Source organism: Eufriesea mexicana, unplaced genomic scaffold (assembly GCF_001483705.2).
Source record: "Eufriesea mexicana isolate 0111107269 unplaced genomic scaffold, ASM148370v2 scaffold87, whole genome shotgun sequence".
Classification (NCBI taxonomy): domain Eukaryota; kingdom Metazoa; phylum Arthropoda; class Insecta; order Hymenoptera; family Apidae; genus Eufriesea; species Eufriesea mexicana.
Genome location: NW_016908248.1, coordinates 260,890 through 276,373, shown reverse-complemented (window position 1 = coordinate 276,373; position 15,484 = coordinate 260,890). Strand labels below are relative to the sequence as shown.

Sequence of the window (15,484 nt, the reverse complement as noted above, 5' to 3'; positions counted from 1 at the left end):
TGCAAAATTTTTGGTACTATGCTCCCTCGTTAATGTTTGCTGACTTGGGTCCGTGACACGAACATTGTCGAGGGACGCACTATTTCGGGAATTACTAATTGTTATCTGTTATCAGCTAGAGGTATTGCAGTCGAAGGTGGACGTCACTCAAATCGAGCGGAATAAGAAGAAATCTACAACGTGCTTTGATGGCATAGTATATAACTATGGCAGCAGCTGAGTGAATGCCAAACGTCGATGTCCGAAGACCAATAATAAAGGAGGACTCTTTTCGAGTCCCTTATAATGTGAGTCTAACTTCTTTTCTAATAGATCATAATTTCCTATCAGTTCTCATTGAACAAAGTATAATATACCGATATCTTTGATGCCTGTGCAATTATATTTGCTTTTACTTCTTTGACTCACTGTATGTGAAAATGAGTTTTATCGATCATAGTCGACCGTCATCACCCGGCCTTTTTTGAACATCCTTTTTTATTTTTGGTTTGTTTCGGTAATGATAAGGCAATATTTGGTTAAGGCTGTGTTATTACTGTGGGTGTAAATGTCGGGTTTTTCCTTTTTTCACTTTCTTTTCCTCTTTTCTTTTCCGTATTATTTGTATCGATTCCTTTGTTTGCAGTAGTCGTAGTTTGTGGTAGTGTTGGGTCTCTTTTAATAATTTCAGTATATTTTTAATGGGTTACAATGATGTATTTGAGATTTCAGTTCTGAATTCTGAATTACGAATTCTGATTTCTGATATTCTCATTCTGAGTAACCCTTTTTTCAATTGAGCGAAGTATAATATGATACTGATATATTTGTTGCTTCTGCAATCATATTTGCCTTTATGTCTTTGTCAGCAAATCCGGTCCTAGTAGGGTAGGTTCTATCGGCATCCTTTTTAAATTACAATTAGTGACTATCACTGATCTTATACCTATGTTATGGTTTTGTATCTCACTTGGTCACAATATACAGCAATGATTACTTTAGATATTTTGTCTGCTTTAGTGATCTTTGGTGTTACCACGAATTTTTGGGAATGAGGTCTCAGAGTAGCTTCAAACCCACCGAGATTATTTGTCAGACAACTCTGATCTCTTTCGATCTTTTCGGTACTCAAATTCATCCTTCTTTTTTAAATCGAATACCGACCAAATTTAAACCGAGTTTTCGACTTGAACTTGAGCTCTTAATATCAAAATCTTTTTTAATCTCCCTGTGTGAATCAGATCATTAGATTTGGGCTAGATTACATAAATGCTGCTAACATATGATAGCTGTATCTACAATTGAATGTACCGTTTTAATTCATTTCTTCGTTACGCTAAATCGGTAACATTGGAAGTGACAATAAACTGATAAGGAAGTTTGCGATACCCTGAGCCATGGAACAAAGAATGTCTTGTATCTCTTTTGCGATGATAAGTCCTATTTCGTATTTCGTATTTCGTCTATACTTTCTTTTTCATCGATTATATTATATATCACAAAGTATATATGGAATAGATCTAATAGCGGTCTATATTTTTATCTATCTGGTATCCGATTGTTAGAACTCTAGACTGTAAATTCATTACCATTTCTGTATCAACCTCAACATTACCGATAGAGCACAGAAACGATGGATAAAGTTGCAAAATGTTCCAGTGGCCTCTCATGACAAAATAAAATTTTGAGAAAAGAGGGCAGTGAAATCGAAATTCTTCTACCTTTTCTTGTGTTAATCGTTATACTTAAACCTCTTACTCCTCTTTTCCCCTTATTTGGGATCCAAATTAAAATATTCAAGGGCTCGAGACTCGGATACTCATAAATTCGAGCAATAATAAGAGCCCTAGTTTGAACCTAATAGGTTTCTACTAACTGCAAAGGTACAATACAGTACGGTGTTTGTGACAGTGTAGTTCCGTCCTATAATACTCTGTCCAAAAGCTTATAAATAGGGAAATCTAACAATGGCAGCTATATGCATGACTGTGACTACTGTATGAGGTGCCATTAAGAAAACAGAGATAGAAATACATGAGATTCTGAAAATTGATTGTCGACTCCATTGAGACAATACCCTAATGATGCACATGTGCGAATTAGTATATTGAAAGGATATTCGCAAAAATAATTTAAATTCGAACACTTGATCATTCGAATCAGCTCGCGATTTAAACAGAACCATTCGTAATTAAGAATAAATGAAATACAATTTCTGTAAAAGTGTTTTCAGATTCTAATATAATCTAAAGTTGATTTTCTCAGTTAGTGATTTGAAGTAGCTGAGACTCTGTCCTTTAGATTCGTGTACTTGTAAACTTTGTAACGTTGTGTCGTAGAGTTTCTTAGGCGTTGCTTCAAATACATAGTATTATACTGATGTCGCAAGTCTTACTGACGTTGATTTTTCTACTGAAATACCAGAATCACAGGCGTTGAAATAAATCCTTCGCAAAAATTGCAAACGTCACTTCGTTTGACAGCTTTCTAGTGCTGTGAAGAAATTTGGTGCCCCCTACGAACTTCGTACACTTTCCTACACTTTCTTTTTGTCTTCGATACTACTTACAATTAGTAAAATAATTGCTTTATTGGCTGTCGTTTGTAAGCAGATGTCACTGGGATCGGTCAGATATTTCTAGATCGGTAAGGTAGTCGAAATTGGGCCACGAATATTTGTACAATGTTAAATTTATTTTATATTTCCTCTGCCATACGAGGCTCATTCTATACCTCACCCATGACACGATGTTGGATACGTTTTATACCTTGTTTCCGTCTCTATTTCGTATGTTTTACTACTGGCAAGGTCCCTTAGTATCATCAGCACAGGCGAGGTCTGTCTCTGCTATCAAATTAACATACGTCGCATTACCGACAAACAGTAAATAGGTCTTTTACCAAAATTTTAAGTCGTGGAGAGGACATAGATACTTTGTTAGGCTTGAAAAATTATTTTCCTTCATTTATTTATTTAAATGTTCGTAATTTGACGAACATTCAATGTAATTGGTCACGTATGTCTTCCAATAACTCCTCCCAGTATTGCAAAAATTAATTGTCACAACGAATATAATGACTCACTTATATAAAATGTGTTGTACAATTTTGAACGAATTCTTCTTTTCATACGTTGATTAAAGACTGTCAATGTGATAATCTATTAGTTTGCAATAATATTTGACGAATTTTAATGTACACAGTGAGTCACAATTGGGATAGATTACAAGGTGTCTCGGTTTTTAGGTTTTTCAATTTATCAGAGTGCTGTTTAAAGAGCACTTTTGTCAGCTTTTCGTACTCTTTTATAGGCTATGAGTCGACATCAATTTCATTCATAAGTATTTATAAAAATTTCGAGTTATGTTTCGCACATATTACGGACAGGTGTGCCTTTGACTTACCTAATCATTAATCTTGAATTTTTAATTTCTCAAGCGTTTATTGACTAAAAGATATGAAATATTTACGTAGAATTATTTGGTTTAAAATAGCATAACTTTGTTTATTCTTCCTCGACATATTATAATCAATACAGTACAATTTAATGAAATTTTATCCTTTCTTAAACAGGATAACGGTGTGGATAGGTTAGCGTGAACTGGGGCCAATAGTGTAATTATTATTTGCATTAAAATATAATTAAATTAGGTATATTAGTTATGACGGAAGATCGACAATTTGTCAAGTAATATGTAATATATAATTCTGCAGTAAATAAGAAATAATCAAATCGAGTAATTTCTTTTCTTATATAATTTCTTAAAAATCCTACATCGTTATCGTTTCAAAGATATATCACTCCTCGGTGTACATAAGAGTGTATTTCTAAGTATATATAATTCCAATAGAAGAATGATCTTGATCGTCGTAAAATTGAAGAAAATTAATTCTAACAAAAATTTTCACTTATCAAATTCAAAACAGCAGGTCTGTTTTGGACGTTATCAGTTTCTATAATTGGCAATCTATAATTAGAAAGAAAGTATGTCATAATCTAAGGAGGCTTAAGAAGTCGTAACATTTACATATGTACTCGACGAGTCATAGACAATGAAAGTTCGGTAATTGCAAACAAGAATGGTACACTTCGAGGTTGTTACGAAGCTACGAAATTTATGACGAATCGGTTATATAATTAATCAGGCAAATACTGTTATCGAAATACGATGCTTCAGCGTGTTCTTCGTCAAACATACCCTCAAATTAAAACATATATTCCATAGGAGATCCTTTTAATTCCTATATATCGAGAATTAATATTGTACAATCATGAATGAACATTCCTAAAAAATTTCACTTCACACTCCTAAATTGATATTTTGATATCGGGGTCTATCGTTTCTTCGAAATTACGCGTTTCTATCAATCTTTTTCGAGATAAAGTTCTTAATTCTGTGTAAAGTCGCTACACTATTTCCCCAACGAGAAAGATACGAAGAAGGTGTAAGTTACGGAGAAAAATTAGGTATCGTTTTGACCAACAAATAAGGTGCAAGAACTTTTAACCCTTTGTACTCGAGAGGTGAGCTTCAGTCACCATTTCATAAAATTTGGAAGATCGATATTAATTAATACATCGAATTTAATGTAACAGTGTGCGAGGTATCGAAATGAAATAATTCTACAATTCTGTTATTATACAATTCTATATTTACTGCTCCAAAAGGTATCGTCAGTATTTTAGTAGAGAATATTCGAATTTCTACTCTTCTCTAGCCAAAAAATCATCGAGTGCAAGGGGTTAATATTGGAAACATTTGTTGCTGTAATTTCTTAGATAGAATAGATAGATTATAGAATATCGTATGACAATTTAATTTCTTTGATATATAATACCACTCGAGGGCAAAAAGCGTTGTTTCATTACCTCTTCCAGTGGAACATTTATTTTTCACCTTTTATTTGACAGAAAATTAAAAGGAAATTAAAAACATGTCGAATTATGAACTCGTGTGATTCAAATATATCATATAAATACACGTGACGCCATGTTTTATTTAATCGGATCATTTTCTTTACGCTTAATTTTAATGACCATGGATCATAACTAATATTGCAGTCATGTTCCATATTAGGTTAATAAAGTTGGAAATGACGCGAAACTAATGAAACACGTTCACATATATGAAACCGTGATTGCGTGGAAATATATTAGGTACTAAATATCTGCTACATTTATTTCGGGACGAAAGGGTTACATTGATAATGTGTATACATGCATGCTTTATTTGTACGTTGGACAAACGAAACTTTCTCATCGTTTCCTTTAATGTGACATCGCTTAAATGAATATTGTTCGGTTTTCTGTATTTTCATGGTACAGAATATCTTAACACTAGAGCATTAACATATCAGGTAGCGTTACTTAGTTTTACTTTAGTATATCTGTTTAAATACTTAGTATATCCTTATCTTATTAAAACACTTTAATTTTATCTATTATTTGGAAAAATTCCAGTCCATCCTACTTCTTTGTCGTGTAAACTCACGTCGTATAATAACTATGCATTTCACGGTAACGTTTTCCGTGTTACGTGTAAACGTCTACACTGGTAACGTAGAAATCACCGACGATAAGTAAAAGTCGAATATGACGAATATCATTGTTCCACTTATCACTGAAATTGGAACTCGACAAAGGACAAGTAGCATTACACGGTCAGCTAATCGATGCCTTGAAAGTGAAGCCAAAATTGATGCGAAAGCAACTTGTAACATCGATGCAAAATAAGGACGAAAATTAAGGTAAAATCGACGCGAAGAAATGTAAAAGAAACACGATGTCGATGCGAAAATAAATAAAAATAACAAAGCGAATGCGAAAACAAGGTAAAATAAACAGGAATTGGATAGAAAGTCAACGCGAGAGCATAAAATCAGCGAGAAATAAATACAGGACGAAGAGAAAATGAGTGCAAAATCGGTGCAGAACGAGGAGAAAGCCAACGGTAAACTCTATGCAGAATAAACAGAAAACGAAACACAGAATTATCCCAGTGGATCGAAGAACCATCCCGCACTTCTCTTCGGATGCAGCGGGAGTCTGGACGAGGTTGGAATTCGCGAAGGTCGAATCTCGCGAGCAGATAGCACTTGGTTAACTCTGTGGACGATTAAGCCGCTGGACCACACGAGAGGAAACGGCTGTTAACTCCCCCGATACATGGCAGAGGTGCAGAAGAGCTCGTGGGCGCGCGCGCGCGTTGCCGCGTCTATCGACCAGATTTTCGTCTCTCCTCCTCTCGTTACCTCGCAGCCAACAGCCCCTGTATAGATTCCGCTAGAATCCCAGCCACGTACCAGCGTCGGGACCGGGTCCTGTCGTCGAATTGAAATTCGTTCGACCATTGTCTTACCGTTGTTATCGACGACGACGACGGCGACGACAACGACGACGACGGTGACGACGGTGACGTTACTCTCGAAGATCACGAGGCTTGGGATATTCGCCGAGCACCAGGCCAACGATCAGTCAGCAAAGCGAACAATCGCAATGACGTGACACGAGGTGATGATGAAGGTTGTTCGCGATTTCGGCATCCGACAGTCCCGTTTACGTGATTCGTTTGATTTGCTCGGGACGGGTCTCTGTTGAGTGGCCAGCAGGAGTGAGATCCTCGTGCAGATGACCGAGCGGAAAGGTGTATCGGTGGTCGAAGGGAAACTGGTTGGAAATGCGTCAAATCTGACCTGTTTTCGAAAACACAGAGATGGGGGTAAAGAGGACGAGGCGGGAGCGGCGAGAAACTCGGCTGGTACCACCCTTTCATTAAAATGAATCTAAACGACGGCTTTGTTAAATTAAAGTGCTCCGAATTGAAACCGTACTGCGGTTAAACGACGTCGAATCGGGGCGGTCATTGTGTAAAATTGTGTCTGATTGGAAGAACACGATCGACGAATTCTGTCGACACGGGTTATCGCCGACCTTGTACAAAAATCGCATATATATATATATACATACACATACGTGTACATACTTAAACCGTTTAATTTTAGACTGAAAGTATTTTTCAAAGGCAAACATGTAAACTGATTGGCGACTACGTAGAGGTTTCCCGCAGTAACCTGACAACGATCGACACTGCTCGGAGGGTCATCAAATAGAGAGTTTGTCGATCGATATATTCATTTGTCGGAGAAACATCGAGAATCGCACTCTGATTAACGAAAACTCGACACGGGGCAATGTGTCGATAGCGTAGTAATAGACGGCCTGATATTTTTCATCTTCTCGAAGAGAAACCCCGCTCGAAACCCCGAAGGAATTCGTCTTCCAGGTGCAAGGATTATGCAGGCGTCATCCGTCGCATCTACTTCCAAGCATTGGTCGTATCGTTTGGAAAATGTATCACGATTTTTGTTACCCGTCAGGGATCGCGAAGTAAGTTTCACCGTGGAAACAATACCGACGAAACGTTGTCGAGAAGCTTAATGAAAGTTCGCCAACGATGCCTGCACTCGAGATCATTTCGCTAGAGCCTGATGGTGTAAACGAAGTAAACGGAATCTGGAGGAACTGCCGGTAAACGAAACAGCTTTTCATTTCATTTTAAACAAATATCCAAGCATCTCGAGCTAAACTGTATGACGAGAGGTTGAAACAAAATTACACGTGTCTTTTATCCAATTTTCATTATTCTGTCCGATACGGGGCGTGCTGCTTTCTTGTTTACTTTTGCTTCCTTCCTTCTTTTCTCTCTTCATCGCGTAGCATATTTGACTCGAGACTGTCATTCAACGTTCGGTGGTATTTCTGTTTCGTATCGGAGTATCGTGTTTCGAGTAATTAGTTACGTGTAATCGTGCGTTATCTATACTTTATAAATATTCGGCAATTAATTAACATTCTTACAGTTGTGTAACACTTGAGATAATTCCAAATACGATAATGCTAGGCAAAATTGGGAAACGTCGCGGGCCAAAGTGCGCTTAATCGAGTAAGCTGTCTTCTTTCCAGAAATTTTAACAACTAGGAAAATTTTATTTTTCTTCATTTTCGTGTTATCTTCGGAAGAGTGATACCAATGTGTCGTTGAGATTCTTCCGGTTAAAATGAATCCAAACACGGTACTAATCGGTCTAATTTTAATTATAATAATCATACTTGATGTAAGCAGTAAAATGGTAAATAACGACATGAGAAAATAGTATAATGTAAATGGTGTTTGGACTCGTTCTAATCGGAAGGATTGCAGCAATGCATCGGTGATATTTTCAGGAAGGTAAAATGAAAATTGCGCAGAGTATAGGAAATTTTCTTTACTGCGTGATTGTCTTTTTCAGTAGCAGCGCTTCCTTAGATCTGTCTCCTTTATCTTTCGTTTTATTCGTTCTTTCTTCCTGCCAACTGCATCGGGTTTCGCTGAACTTGAGATGCTGAATGATGAGAGAAACGTAGGGATAATCCATGTAAATTTAACCGAGCAAATTGTGGCTCAATTTAACCATTAAATATGTATTACTATATTACAGTTCGACAAGATGGTCTGATCGAAAATTTAAATCTTTCGTACTATCGTATCGATAGCGGACTAGGATGGCATAATTGTGATAAGATTTCAATGCCAGATAATGTATGCGGTTATACACGCGGTATCTTTCAATCATTCAAAATTAGTTAGCAAGGAAAGTTCCTCTGGCATGTGCGATCGATTCCAAGACAAGGTAAGTCACCGAAAGTCTCAGTTTTCCGTCTTCTTTTCTCTTTCCTCCCTTATTAAGTGTACAGTGATGTGATTTTGCATTCGAGGCGAGAAGCATATTTCTGAATAAGGAATAAGTGACGGCATATTTTGGGATATTCGAAAGAAACGTGAAACTAAGAAAAGGTTGTTTAGTATTATAAATCAAACGATTAATTTATCTTATACCGGGAATAAAATAATTTTCTACATCAATTTTGATTATATGAAAGGTAGTGAGGATATACAGTGTCTGGCGAGATATTAAAATAAAAATTGAATTTTAAAAACTGGATCTAGGAATAAATAATTTTTAAATTACAAGGCAGTTTCCAAGTAACAATTATTTCGTGTCGTGGTAATCAATTTGAATGTATATTTATCTTGAAACTGCTCCTTTAAATCTGACGTGTGATCAAACATCTATTAGTATTTCTGTTAAAGGTGATTCGAAATTTGTAAATATTTAAATATCATTTATATCTTTCAAATACGAGATAATTAAATTTAAAGGAATCGTAGAGTTCGATGTAAAAATAATTTTTCATTGTAAATAACTGTCCAAGTTATATCGTGAATGAGAATTGACCTTAGGAAATAAATTTTATCAGTGAATTTGTTTTATTTGCTAAAATTCCCTAAATTAAACGTGGCAATCGTTTTTGCTAGTCTGATAGTGTTATATAGAATATTACAAAGGGTGCATCTTCCAGAATTTATAGTTTCCCATGTGTGTTATTCTACTAGTGTGCTAGTCTACATAGCTGTTTTATACGTCAGTTATATATGAACATTTTCAAGCCCGTTATTATATTTCCCATTTCTACTGGATGTGTTTTAGATTGTGCGATATGTGTATGAATCGTTTTAACACGTGTCGGATAAAAGTGATAAATTGCAAAATGACGTGGCAAAAGATAAAGGATTTATACCTCCGCGTAATAAATAATTGTAATTTTGCATCAGATGTAAAGTTTCGTTAACAGTAAAATGGTAATACAACGTTACAACGAGATAACATACGTACATATATCGTTTCACACGCGTATACAAACTTGCAGATCAATCGATAAATTAGTAATGAATTGTTAACTAACTAAAAGTTTAGTTATAGATTATGATTGGATAAGAAATTGTTGGTTACCAATAGGTTGATAATTTCCGAACAAAGTTCCTCTCTTTATCTCTGCTTTTATGCTAAATTTTCTTCCATGTATTAGGCGAATATCGATACATGACATATGGTCTATCAGGTACTTACTTCGGAGTAGGAACTAACAAGTTGGAAACTTCCTTTTTTGAAAATATCGATTCGCGAATGTCTGCCATTCGAGGAAGTATATTCAACCTTATTCGGAAAAATATTACCATTTTATTCTACTTATTATATTCAGTAACTCCGTAATCAACTATATTTGTTATCCATGTACAGTACACGTAACAAATTGATTCGAGTGTTTCGCGAATTTCAACAATTATTAACCTTTTGCACTCGAGAGGTGAGCTTCAGTCACAATTTCATAAAATTCGGAAGATCGATATTAATTAATATATCAAATTTAATGCAATGTAACAGTGTGCGAGATATCGAAATCAAATACTTCTACAATTCTATTATTATACAATCCTTTATTTACTGCTCAAGAAAGTATCGTCAGCTTTTTAGTAGAAAATCTTTGAATTTCTACTCTTCTCTGGCCAAAAGTCGTCGAGTACAAAGGGTTAATAAACCATAAACTCAATTTTAAGTACAAATTTTTGCACATTCCTATAATTGCTAATAATTGTTAAATTCTTTCAATCATAAAATTCTTTTGATCATAAAAATATAAATCATTGAACGTTAATTCACTTAATACGTGCTTCTCAAATACGCAAATAGCAGCTAGGTTATTTACGTAAAGTGTAAAAGAATGAAAAATTCGTGTAAAAGAAAGTATTGGACGAAATTTGAACGGAGAAAAGTAACTTGAAAATATGGAATGATGGAAGAATATTAAAAATGTTCTGTAGGTAAACGATACATGTTATCACGGTGGGCGTACTCAGGAAATATCGTGATAAAATAGTCAACTTAAAATAATGACTAATTGCAGGTCTGATAATATATCGTAAATTTAGAAGTCGGATAGTAGGCAAAGATAATTAGAATACGGAGGAATTGAAACTTTGTACAGAGAAATTTGATGAAATCGCTTAACAATGATTTTTGTGTTTAGGTAGTATTTCGTAGCGGTAAAAAATCGCTGGACAATGAGCGCAACGCTTTTAGTTTCGAGTTGGATAACAAAACATACAAGAATCGATTATGGCTACGAAAATGGTTAATAGGACTTCTGGTTTTCTTGTTTGTGTCATTAATTGTGATAAATACGTTCAATACCGATCAATTTCGGGCAGCGAGGTATGGGGCCATTGTCAACGATACTTCACAAGGTATTTTCGCGAAAAAGTAATACTCGTCAAACGTTCCAGTGAAGGTGCCTTTTGTTTAAACAACTGTTCGTAGATTAGATAAAGACGAAAATTCATTGTTTATTTTATAACAACGTGGAGTTGGCTGAAACAAAATATACGTATGCTTCGCGAATGTTATACGTATGTTTAAAAAAAGAAACATTATTCCTTTCGCTTTGAATACCGATAATAGTCTGTCGAGTAGAGATAAAGAATATATTAGGGCGTCCCATAAGTTTCTTTCCATTTTTTGATGCGAAATCAATAGACGATATTTGTTGTTTAACGCTAGGTTTACGGACGCTATCTGTATACCTGTTTCTAAGGACACCTGTCAAATTGACAGGTAAAGGGAACCACGTGCCTTTTCTTTAACGATTAGTTTAATTTAAAAACAATTATATATTATATTAACAGTAATACAAGTTAACTAAATTTGTTACCATCGTATAATTGGAGCAACCCTTCCGTCAAATTCACGGGTTCCGTAAATCTAGTGTTAAAGTTGATTTACTGTGTCATAAATGAACCATTCTGCTCTGTTACCTTCTTCCATCTCTCAGGAAGCCTCATTATGCCCTCTTTCCAAAATTGTTCAGACTTACTTGCAAAATATTCACCGAGGTGCCTTTTTATTTCGCTTTCGGATTTCTGATATTTATTAGAGAGAAACCCTTACAGTTTGATTGGGACGTTCTATCTCATACTCCGTACTCACCAGACTTTGCCCCATCCGATTATTACTTGTTTCTCTCGTTAAGAGAAGATATCACAAATCCGAAAGCGAAATAAAAATACACCTCGATGAATATTTTGCAAATCAACCTTAAACAACAAATATCGTCTACTGATTTCGCATCAAAAGAAAAGGAAGAAACTTATAGGACACCCTAATACAATAGTGGAATATCGCGTTAAATGTTCGTTTAATTTTTCCACTTTTCTTTTCCTGAGACTTTATCGGAAGAAACAATAGGTTAGCATAGCATAGGGAGAAATTGTAAATCTAAATTTGCTTCGAGTATACCGATCTCTCTGACGAGAACACCTTGTTTGTTTTCAGAGAATTACGTAGAATTAAAGCCTTTTTTCACGTCCATAGCCAACTCTGGTTTCGTAGTTCGCAACAAGGGTTGTAGAATCCCAGCGATAGATCCTTTCGATTCAGCGATCACGCGGTTCATCGAGAAGGAGAAGCTTAATTGCGAGCACGGGGATTATTTACCACTGGTTGAGTCGAACGAAACAGCGCTGTACATAAACGTAGAAGCGATCAGCCATTTTTACAACAATTCGAAGGAAATCGATTGCTGTTGGCGTCCGTTCTGGCGAATGAAGGACGAGGATAACGTTGTTACGTCAGTAAGACTGATCATTCTTACTTTTACCGATATCTGCCATCCCCCTTTTCTAAACCAATCACGTCGTTTACTCGTTGGAGCGGCTCCATGAAAATTTCCACCAACTCCTCTCGTTCCAAGGTAGAAAAATTCGTGCACCGTGACTGATTGGAGAACTTGGTGTTTGCAGGTACAGTAACGAGTGTTTCAAGTTCGAAAACTCGGCGGTGGTGAACACCGAGTTCGTGAAAGTCGAATGTTCGCGTAACAATGAGGTGATATACAAGGATTATCACGCATTCGTGCCTCGTTTCCGGTCGGTGGAAAATAAATGCGAGAGGGCTAGAGCTACCAGTTCCAAGAGCGAACATCTCAGCGTGTTAATAATCGGCCTTGATTCGGTTTCCAGACTAAATTTCCACAGAATGATGCCGAAAACGGTTCAAGCGTTGCAAGAGCTGAACGCAGTGGAGCTGTTGGGCTACACCAAAGTGGCCGACAACACGTATCCGAATTTAGTGCCTGTCTTAAGCGGCCTCACCGAGGGAGAATTGCACGACTTGTGCTGGCAAAGCAAAGATAAAACGTTCGACGATTGTCCGTTCATTTGGAAAAATTTTAGCGCGTTTGGTTATAGAACAGGCTTCGGCGAAGACGCATGCGGCATGACTACCTTCAACTATCTGAAACGCGGTTTCCGGGTTCAACCGACCGATTATTATCTCAGGCCGTTCTGCATCGCGTCGGAGAAGGATATCGGTAATACGCATAAATTGAACGCGAATCTCTGCGTGGGAAGCAGGAAAACGTACCAGAATCTGTTGGATTATACTAAGAAAATCGCCTCGCAATTCGCCACCGATCCGTACTTCGCGATGATCTGGCAGGCCAGCTTGACCCATGATTTCTTCAACTATCCGCAATTAGGCGACGTATCCTACTACAACCTGATCACCTACCTGTACTCTCAACACCTGATGAACCAAACGGCGTTGATCGTGATGAGCGATCACGGGATGAGATGGGGAAGCTTTCGTCAGACCTATCAAGGTAGAATGGAGGATAGCCTACCATTTGTGTTCGTCGTACTGCCTCACTGGTTGAAGGAAAAGTACCAAGTAGCTTGGGCGAATTTCCGAAAAAACGCGCGAAGTCTAACCACAGCCTTCGACTTGCACGAAACCCTATTGGACATGCTGCATTCCGAGGACCTGGACGAGTCGTGCCTTAAGAGCCGCCTTAAAGCCTTGTTGAAGGACAACCATCTGCCTCGCGGAATCAGTTGGTTCTTACCCATTCCCGATTACCGGACGTGTAGCATGGCAGCTATTGCCAGTCATTGGTGTATGTGTCATAACAGCTACGATGTGCCTGTAGAGGACGAGCACCTTCGGGATAAGGCGGTCTTTTTGGTCTCAGAGTTGAATAAGATGCTAAAGAAATTCGTGCAGTGCGCCGTCTTGAAGCTGAAAGAAATTAAAGCCGCGAAAGCGTGGAAGGGAGAAGGTGAAGGTGAAGGAAATCAACTGGTCGATTACACGATCACGATACAAACGGAACCTGGTGACGCGATATTTGAGGGCACGGTACGGTACAAAAACGAGAACAAAACTAACATTTTGGTAGGGTCAGTTAGCAGATTAAACGCCTATGGGAAACAGAGCGCCTGCGTCGATGAATTCAACATGAGGCTATACTGTTATTGTTCGTAGCTTCGTCTGATTTGCAATAAATTTTTTTTAGTTTTCCTTTCTTTTCCTTTCGGTTATTCATTTTGTCCTTATCTCTGCGATGTTAAAAGATTTCGATTTTCTCAGGATGGCTTTCAATGAATTTAGTACGATAGCTAGAGTATACTGGTACAAAAAAGGTCACACTGTGATATGATACTTGCTTTAAAGATGTAGTGTGATTCACGACAATTTCGTGCTTAACAAATCAAGCGTCAGCTAATAATAATATTATCGCGTCTTTATTGCGCATAGTATTAATAAATATAAGATGATAGCTGATAAATAAGTGTAATTGGTGAGATTTAGCGATATATTTGAATTGAAACCTAACCATGATAACATTAGTGTAAATTAATTAATTACGCGCGTGCATGTGAAAGTCACGTGCGTGTGTATGTGTGCATGCGTTTAGTCTAATACGAGGTGCGTGCGAGTATGTATACAAAACTTATGTGTATGTACAGGGTGTTAAGTATAACAATTGCCAGAACTTTTTATTTTTATTGGTTTATTTAGAAGGATGAAATGAATTTTTAACGAGGAATAAATTACCAATTTGAAAAGTTCGAAATTAGTTTATGAACAGAATTATGCACTTCTTTTTTACCGATAGTATTTCAAACTGATAAAAAATTAGTGCAATAATGAATTCGAGTTAAGAAATAGATCTTGTAAATATCAAATTTGTATATGAAGTACATTTGAAAGATTACAAATTCTAAGAGTATCATGCAAAAATATTTTTCTGCGTGATATCGAAAAGATTCCGTTCTTTACGAAACGATTAGAAAGTCTAACGATGTCTTAAAATTTCATAAGATGAGCTACTTTGTTTAAAGAAATATTTAATATTAAATATGCATATGTATATTTTTCGATAAAAAAAAGGTAAACAGTCAATAATTTTTGTTAAAAATGCAGATGATCTTTGCTTCTAACAAATCTATACGAAAATGGGCTTTAACGTTCAACGAGTTAAAACGTGGAAATGAATAAAATTAAAATTGTCGGTTCGTTGTAAAATTTGTATGCGTTAATTTTTCATATTATCGTAACGTGAAATGGTGACCTAACGAGGCTAGCTATGTAAACTGAAACTCTGAATTAACTGCAGGTATAAGTACATTAGAATTAGGATAAAGATATAAAAATTATAGTTTATTTGTGACCTCTTTTTTATGATAGAGTATCTAAAGTTACTATTCCAAGGCAACAAAACATCACGCATGCTGTGTTGTATCGGATATAAGAGTTGTACTTTAATTTTTGTGAACAAAATATACACAAA

General features: G+C 36.4%; 2 protein-coding genes across 4 annotated transcripts in view; both read left to right on the top strand.

The window, feature by feature from the left end:
- The first annotated feature begins 232 nt into the window (after nt 1–232).
- ssh (Protein phosphatase Slingshot) overlaps nt 233–15,484 on the top strand; it is a 256,624-nt gene continuing 241,372 nt past the window's right edge. The window contains exon 1 of the mRNA XM_017910247.1: nt 233–287. The gene's annotated coding sequence lies outside the window, so the exon portion shown is untranslated. The remainder of the gene's footprint in view (nt 288–15,484) is intronic.
- LOC108554844 (uncharacterized) lies at nt 6,825–14,175 on the top strand. Of its 3 annotated transcripts, none has more exons than XM_017910251.1 (6): nt 6,825–7,507; nt 8,272–8,379; nt 8,458–8,649; nt 10,886–11,102; nt 12,187–12,481; nt 12,654–14,175. In XM_017910251.1, exons 3-6 carry the CDS (start codon nt 8,557–8,559, stop codon nt 14,173–14,175), a joined length of 2,127 nt encoding a protein of 708 aa, XP_017765740.1. In that variant the 5' UTR covers nt 6,825–7,507; nt 8,272–8,379; nt 8,458–8,556. The 3 variants fall into 3 exon arrangements, with proteins under 3 accessions (XP_017765740.1, XP_017765739.1, XP_017765741.1); XM_017910250.1 differs by having other exon boundaries at nt 8,269–8,379; XM_017910252.1 differs by lacking the exon at nt 8,272–8,379.